The sequence below is a fragment of the Alosa alosa genome, chromosome 10, assembly GCF_017589495.1.
Source record: "Alosa alosa isolate M-15738 ecotype Scorff River chromosome 10, AALO_Geno_1.1, whole genome shotgun sequence".
Taxonomy (NCBI): domain Eukaryota; kingdom Metazoa; phylum Chordata; class Actinopteri; order Clupeiformes; family Clupeidae; genus Alosa; species Alosa alosa.
In genome coordinates, this window is record NC_063198.1 from 35,521,094 (window position 1) to 35,528,864 (window position 7,771).

Consider the following 7,771-nt stretch of genomic DNA (forward strand, 5'->3'; position numbering starts at 1 on the left):
CGACTGTTGTACACGTCTGCAAATCATTGGGCATTTGTGGTAGTCCTTCAAGTAAACTCATATCTGTCCAAGTAGTAGACAGCTCTTTTTAAACACTGAAACAAAAAATGTGAACTCTCAGGATACCAGTTACAAATTCACGATGAAAATTCATGAAATGATGAAACACATGTGAGGTACACATGACCACGGCTTTGCCCTGATTGGCTCATGACCACGGCTTTGCCCTGATTGGCTGATGCAGATTCACATTATAGTAAACAGTAACTTTTTGACGTTTAGTAAACAGTAACTTGCTGACGTTTAGTAAACAGTAACTTTCTCACATTTAGCAACCAGGGTCACATTCAAATGTAAACATCAGGGGATTCCCCTCTGTGATGTAAACGCCTTTAACCTCTTCATCTGTGCTTTAACCGCTCCACACTGGTGAGTTAACGTCTTCATCTGCTAACCCTAAACCCTAACCTTTAACCTCTTCATCTGTGCTTTAAAGGGGATTTGAACTCAAGACATTCTAGCCTGTTATCACGGGTAATTTATTTCTATTTTGCATTTTACTTGAGAAAAAAAACGAAATTTGCATTATTTCAATAAATTAGATTAGATAGTGTGTTGAAGCAGAATTTTCGGAACTGTTTTGATCGACTCATTTAACCAGAATGCACTGCGCGAAACTGAGTCAGTAGCTTCACCCACTAACCACGGAACGACGCGACGTTCAGCTTCGTTTACCGCCGCTCTCAACTCAAGTCAACTTGAACTTTAGCCAGCAGAGGAAACCAAACCAAACTCCGTTTTTACACTCTCACCAAAAACCGTCGATTAAAAAAATGACTAGAACCTGTGCAGTATGTGGATGTAAGGACAACAAATTCAGGCCACCGGGAGTTAGTTTTTATAGTTTACCTCAACGCGACCCTCAGCTCTGCACCCAGTGGCTAACTGCATTAAATTTGTTAGTTGACACACTGCCAACAGATTACTCTAAAATCAGAATATGCAGCCAGCACTTTCGTCAGGAGGACTTTGAATACTGTTTTTCAGCCCTGTTTTTGGGAAGTGCGGTGTCACAGGCCAAAAAATTGAAGCCAGGTGCGTCACCAAGTAACATTGCAGTTAGCAACTCAACCCTGACTGAGTCTCCATCATCCACCCCTGGCTTCGACATCGATATGGAAGAGATGCCGACCACCTCCACGCCTCAGAGTGTCCCGCGGAGTCAGGTAATGTAAAATGGTCAAACTATCTAAAACATCATTTGACTTAGTTGTTGCTTGTTTTGTGTAACTACGGTAAACATACTACGTAGAAAGAAGTTATTTATCATGTTATTATGAACACGAGCAAAGCAAGCTAACGTTAGCTCATCCTGTGCAGCTGTCACCTAGCTTGTGACATAGCTAACCTCAGCTAGGTAGCACTAGTCTAGGTACCGCGATGACTGGGTACAGAGGGCATAACACTGAGAGGATAAGAAAATGTTGAAGATGGACAGTAAGAGCAAAAAATCCATAAAGGCATGAAGCTTGGTTGACTGCCTCTATGTAGATGGGTCAGTGGCTACTGGCTAATATGGATACCAAAAGTTGTTAAAAGATTGGCTCATCATTGCAATGACATTATTAATTCATACCAAATGCAAAACACAACTATACTTAATTCAGTACATTTACACTAATCATGTGTCATGGAATAAAAGGACAATGATTTAAAGGCATACTATGCAACATTTTTCAGTTAATTAATGTGTTCCATACCGTTTTGGATGATTAAATGAGTCATTTCAGGTCGAACAAAGGTTTTCTCGGCCGCCCTGGTGGTCTGTAGGGGAAATACCGTACTTGCAATTGCAGGAGCCCTCGGCTCGCATCCACAGGCTCAGAAGTCTTGTGCATCGCGAGAGTCGGTCTTGCTTTACGGCGAGAACTGCTACACGCCCCCAGTGAAAGGCATGCTCGTTGCTAGCGCAATGGCGATATTTGTGCAGTTATCATGGCGGAACCAGCAAGAAAACAGCGAAAGCCCATGTCGGAGCAGGCAAGAAAGAGGAGAAGGGCTCTGTACAGAGAGAGGAGTCGTACACGGGTGAACATCGGGCAAGCTTTTTCCGAATGGCGAGAGCTAAAAGAAAAAGAAGGCTGCAAGGCTGACGCGGACCTCGCGTTTCTGCTGATGCGATTGTAAGTAACATTGGAATGGTTTCTCTCTCTCTCTGTGCATGTTCATACTTTCACTGTGTTAGTCATTGTTTGTACTGCCGTTTTTTCGACTTTTGTATGATTGTGGTCTGTTGCTGAGTAGCTAAGTAGCTAGCGGGATGTTCGTTTTATTAGTTAGCAAGTTAGTTAGCTTGCTGCCTAAACATTGTTGTTGTGCTAGGTGATGACTGCATCGCTTGCTATTTGGCAAACTTGCTTCACATGTGAAGTATCTCAAGACTGTGTATTTACTTTACTAAATTCCTTATTTTGCGCAGATTGGGTTTGAATCGCGTTTTGCAATGAGCTGCATAAATCTGAAACCAGTACAAAATGTAGTCGTGTTTGTTAGCCATAAACCTCACAAAGCTAGTAACGCCCAGACTCTCCAGACAAAGAAGATGCCAATGACCTGCGGAACACTGTGTAAGTGTTGTTTAGTAGTGGTTTCATTTTCTGTCAGCGTCTTTTCTCCTATCTAAAATATTTTTCATGTGGTTCCTAAACAGCATTGAGATGGATGACCTTTGGGCCGATCCAAGTGAAATGGGCTTGGAAGACGGAGACAGCTCAGATGAGGATTTTGTCCCTTCTCTTCACCTACGGTATATTTGTATTGTGAATTTATTATTTTCTGGGTGAATTTATCAATATGCTTAAGCATTTGTCAAACACAACACCTTGACCAATGTCCACTCAGTATTACTCTTTCTTCAGAATGGTTGGGGGTGAAACAAATGGCTAATATAAGTGTGGATGAAGTAGTGTATGACTTCGACACACCGGATCCTCCTGGCCAAGACTCTGAATCCACCACAGATCCACACAGAGTATCTTCTGAAGATGACCTGGTTGGCAAAACTGCAAACATTACCTTCAATGAGAATCTTCTGACTCTGGCCAGGCACTTGAGACTGCCACAGCAACAGTGCAGTTATGTTGACAGAGTGCTTGGGGTAGCATGCCCGGGTTCCCCACCATTTCAAGTGACTTTGAAACCTCGGGGGACTGGAGTAATTTCGGAATGGGTAAGATAGTAGATGACACTTCACCCCACCCCCCACACACTTCTGGTCCCTACCCCCATTTCACACATGGGGACATGGTAGCCAGTAAATGTGTTTAGACTCTTACAAGTCTGCTGGTAGCAAAGTTATGTACTTGTGTGAATTTGCATGTGTTGATTTTGTAAATATCTATTTTTTATTTTTATATGTGGTGCTACTTTCTTTACATCAGTTATGCCCCTTCGGACACTCTTTGTGGAAGTGGAATTCTCAGCCGACCCTGAGGTTTGGTATGCAGGGTGGTGACTTCATGCTGTCTGCCAACATTCTCCTGTCTGGCAACAACTACAGGAAAGTAGCCTTGCTGTTCAAGTTTATGGCGATGGGGATGGTCTCAGAGTCAACTTTCTTCAGGATACAAGATGCCTACTGCATCGAGCCAGTGCAGGAGTACTGGGACAAAACCAGGGCAGAAGTCTTGGAAAGTCTTCGACAAAAGAACCGCGTTGTTGTCCTAGGTGAGGCCAACTTCAATTACACATAGAATTCTGTCACCGGTTATGATGGAAGGATTCACTCTGGAATCTGAGTTTCTAATACCTGTAATGTTTGTTTTCAACAGGTGATGGCAGAATGGACTCCCCTGGTAAGTTCAAGTGACTTTTGTTGATCGTTATGTTGTCTTATGGCCTGTATTTAGATTCATAATAAGGATTGACTGCCTACTATGTCTAATTTGTGAAGCTGTCTGAAGTAAACCCTCTTGTAGGAATGGTGTGTATCTCACACTTTGTTAGTAACAGTTGTTTGAGGTTCTGAAACTACTCAATGAGCATCACATTTGACCTTATTCTGTGCACAGCCCATGCAGTTCATCTCTCAATGTCTAGCCATTGTGTCCTGACCGACCAGTAGGTCGGACCACCCTTTTTCTGATGCTATTCATTTGTGTAGTTACAAACATGCTTGACATGTGCAAACTGTTTTTTTAAAAATGCACACATGTATGTTGACATCAGTGCTGTTGTTGCAGGTCATTGAGCACAGTTTTGCACATACACCACCATAGAGCAAGACTCCAGAGGCATTGTCCACATCGTCTCTGTTGATAAGCGAGAAACCAACAGGAACTCGGTCATCATGGAGAAGGAGTGCTTTATTCGTACAATGGAAGCTCTCCTTCCAGAGCTTGCCATCAAAGAAGTTGTCACTGATGCCCACCCACAGATCAGTGCATTGTTGAGTGAGTTTTTTGTATTGTATTATTTGAAGTTGGTTCAAATTGTATGTAGTGTTTTGGGTTGGGATGTAGTTCAACATATATTTTCTTGTGACAGATCCAGAGCGTGGTAAATACAAAGCATGGGGGATCCAGCACTCACTGGATATATGGCATGCAGCTAAAAGTCTAAGCAAGAAGCTTCGACGGGTATGATTCAAACTATTTGTACCATTTGTAATAGACACATGTTGTCCACTTGATATTAGGTTGGGATATTAGGTTGGAAGGGTTAGTTTGGCGCTGAATATTGATGATGTATGTGTTACTCTTGTGTGCCAGGTTGGGACTGTAAAAAATCAAACAGATATTCAAGCCTGGATCAAGGGCATTGTGAATCACTTTTGGTACTGCAGTAAGCATGCTGTAACTGAGGAGCAGTTCAAGGTATGTCAAGTGAAAATGTATATATTTTGACCAGGTCTCCTCCTTACGCTGGCAGAGATTGCTTGGCTCTGTATGCAGTGTATGTAATTTTCCTTTTTTGCAGATGATGTGGGTTGGCGTGCTGCACCACGTACGGGATGAGCACTCTTGGGCAACTGGGTGCTGTCAGCACGAGCCACTGGAGGAAGGCAGCCAGGAGAAGCAATGGATCAAACAAGGTATTTTCAGTAAATGAATGCAGAAGTTGAACTCCCTGTCCAAATCTATGTGTAAATGTGAATTGCAAGGTTATCATTACAGGTTCTGCCGCTCACAAGGCATTGGCTGGAGTTGTGCTCGACAAGCGATGGTTGGGCCTGGTGAAAAAGTTCTTGAACTTCAGGTAAGCATCTAGTCATTCATTGCATAGAACGAGTTGTTGCCATTATTCCATTCTAGTCTCTAATTTGGGTATGTTTAGTCATTTCATGTTAGTGTGTTATTCTCATCACCCATTCCTGTCCCACCTTTATAGGACCACATCTGATTTGGAGTCCTTCCAAAATCACATCCTCATGTACTCATCAAAGCGGCACGCCTACACACCATTTGTCTACAAGACAAGGACACTACTGGCTGCCATTGACTACAACAAGCACAATCGGCGCCTTCCTGCACGCAAACGGGATGGTCAAAAAATGTATGTTTCTACTGTAATGTTTCTGTTGTGAATGTCTTACATTGTAAACAAATTTGGCTATGTTGATTTCAACACATTGCTCTGTTTATTACTTTCTAGCTACAGATGCTCATACAACAAGAAGTCAAAGAGCGTCTACACCATGAAGGAAAAGAAGCAGTACAGCTACATTCCTGACCTTCAGAGGGCAATTCTGGCAAGGAGGCTGGGAAGTGGCAAAGGCCTTCCCCGCAAGCAGACTTTGAGGCCTGCTGACCCAAGGCGCCTTGGTTTGCTCGCACCGGAACAGCCACCACCTACAGCTGAACTTGTAAACATACATGTGTCCCGTGGGGACTTGGGCCACAGAGACACAGAGGACCTAGAGGACTGAGCAGATGGATGTTTACGATACAAAGTATTTGAATTCTGTAAATAGGAAGTTAGGAGGCACTTTTCTCTTGTGGTGAAACATGTACAGATCTTTATTTGTAAATAAACTTTGAAAACAATGTGTGTTGTGCTGGTATGTCAATAAAGCAAAAATGTAAAAAAAAAATAGAATAGAACTATGTACAATTAGTTGAAAACTTTACAACAAGCGCTGCACCCTAAAACCAGTGTACTGGCCCCTTGGGTCAGGGAATTTGTCCCTGATGCGACACACACAATAGCTGGGTATCACAACCCTGTTGCCCACACCCAGGCGTCCGTGCTGCCACAGGACAAACTGACGGTAAGCCGTATGCCTGAACTGCCGCTGGTCTACCCCAGGTTCAGGGTTATCCTCCAGGGCAAAGATGTCCTTACATGCAGCACGAGCCAGCCCCAACACACCCTCATCCAAAATATAATAGTCCATATGGCCCATTCTACTGACACAGTCCTGTGGTGACTGCCAACAGCACTTTCTCTCCAGGTCTCTGCAGTTGCCACAGATGCACCAGTGTAGACCAGCTGGGTCAGGGACAAGGACAGGGCTCTCTGGAACGTCCAGGAAATGCATGACGTCAATCATCATTCCTGGTGACCGTTGCACCATTCTATCCAGAATTCTGTCCTTCTGGATAGGGTCCAGGGAATAAAGTTTGTCCTACAACGCAACAATTAGTTTTATTATGTGACACTAAGAATATCTAAAATGTAATTAGTATCAGTGTTATTACACACCTTTATTTCAGCCTTGTGCCTGTCTTGGAGGTCCTGTAACCTCTTCTGTTCAGTTGAGTCCAGTCTTGCACCCCTCCACTTTGATGTTCTCTGCCTGGTTTTGGGCTTTGCACCCCTACCCCTTCCACCTATAGCTTGAACAGAGAACTCAGACGAAGCTGATGTTGAAGCTGATTCCTGCAATATTATCACAGAGCTGTTGTCAATAACAAGTTTAGCCTCCATATAATAGCTCATAAGTCCTGAGCCTCAAACGATTTTGTGTCTAGTCATACTATGGCAGACTAGAATAGTCTGATTATCTACCATACTATTTCAAATATTTCTGATGCATGCATAAGGTTGTTTAGACCATTTTCAATTCTTTGAAATGTACTAATTCAGTGCTCGAGGTGCAAAACCACAGAAATCAGAACCCCCCTTCCCCCAACGACAGTCGGATAAATGTATGGGAAACTCCAACTTGGCTAACTACAATCTTTGTTATTTAGACACATGCATAACAAATATTGTATGAAATGCTACATTTTCAAACTTGAAAATTGGAACAAAATAGTCACTTACCGCAGTAGACATGGTGATTCACATGGTGAATGCGTTCACCTGTCTGCTAAGCTCAAAACAACCGCGCCTGGCTTGACGGAGAAACCAGGAGAACAGCTGAGCGTCTTTACGACAGTGCACTTTTATTTTCGGCCTTTGGGGGGAGCCTCGCTGGAAAATCAACCCCGGTTGCATAGTATACCTTTAAATTCATTACTTTCTTTTAACAATAAAAAATGTTTAGACAGGCTATATCCTGTCATTGACCCAGATGTACGTAGCCTTTATTTATTTCTTTGGTATGTAGTGTTAACGGTGTTGTCTTTCTGCAGCAGAGAACCACTGGACCTTCAAGAAACCCAGCACTTACAGAAGATATGGATACAAGCTTTTCCAGTATCGAAACTTTAGAAGCCACACAAACCACCTACAAACCAGACACAGACTGTACTTCTTCCGCCAGCAGTGTCACAGACGAGGGAACTGCACAGATGAGCTGGCAGGAGAAAAACGTTGAGTCTAAGGT

The 7,771-nt window shown here is 43.1% G+C and overlaps 2 protein-coding genes across 4 annotated transcripts in view; both read left to right on the plus strand.

Moving 5' to 3' along the window:
• Positions 1-7,771, plus strand: part of LOC125302547 (mitochondrial intermembrane space import and assembly protein 40-like) — a 34,861-nt gene that overhangs the window by 19,352 nt on the left and 7,738 nt on the right. Inside the window, exons 3-4 of the mRNA XM_048255786.1 lie at positions 1,048-1,226; positions 7,578-7,769. Coding sequence (XP_048111743.1) covers positions 1,048-1,226; positions 7,578-7,769 — 371 coding nt within the window. The remainder of the gene's footprint in view (positions 1-1,047; positions 1,227-7,577; positions 7,770-7,771) is intronic.
• Positions 1,220-6,006, plus strand: LOC125302546. Of its 3 annotated transcripts, XM_048255782.1 has the most exons (12): positions 1,220-2,627; positions 2,711-2,806; positions 2,919-3,229; positions 3,441-3,726; positions 3,831-3,854; positions 4,242-4,451; positions 4,546-4,637; positions 4,770-4,874; positions 4,978-5,092; positions 5,175-5,256; positions 5,389-5,553; positions 5,653-6,006. In XM_048255782.1, exons 6-12 carry the CDS (start codon positions 4,349-4,351, stop codon positions 5,924-5,926), a joined length of 936 nt encoding a protein of 311 aa, XP_048111739.1. In that variant the 5' UTR covers positions 1,220-2,627; positions 2,711-2,806; positions 2,919-3,229; positions 3,441-3,726; positions 3,831-3,854; positions 4,242-4,348; the 3' UTR covers positions 5,927-6,006. The 3 variants fall into 3 exon arrangements, with proteins under 3 accessions (XP_048111739.1, XP_048111741.1, XP_048111740.1); XM_048255783.1 differs by having other exon boundaries at positions 2,498-2,806; XM_048255784.1 differs by lacking the exons at positions 4,546-4,637; positions 4,770-4,874; positions 4,978-5,092; ... (1 more) ...; positions 5,389-5,553; positions 5,653-6,006 and having other exon boundaries at positions 1,220-2,183; positions 2,480-2,627; positions 4,242-4,348.

What these genes read in the sequence shown, in the direction of transcription:
- LOC125302546 (XM_048255782.1), top strand. Translation starts at nt 4,349, where the DNA reads ATGGAGAAGGAGTGCTTTATTCGTACAATGGAAGCTCTCCTTCCAGAG. An exon ending in TAAGCAAGAAGCTTCGACGG is followed by an intron (nt 4,638 to 4,769) that starts GTATGATTCAAA and finishes CTTGTGTGCCAG; the next exon opens with GTTGGGACTGTAAAAAATCA. An exon ending in TAACTGAGGAGCAGTTCAAG is followed by an intron (nt 4,875 to 4,977) that starts GTATGTCAAGTG and finishes CCTTTTTTGCAG; the next exon opens with ATGATGTGGGTTGGCGTGCT.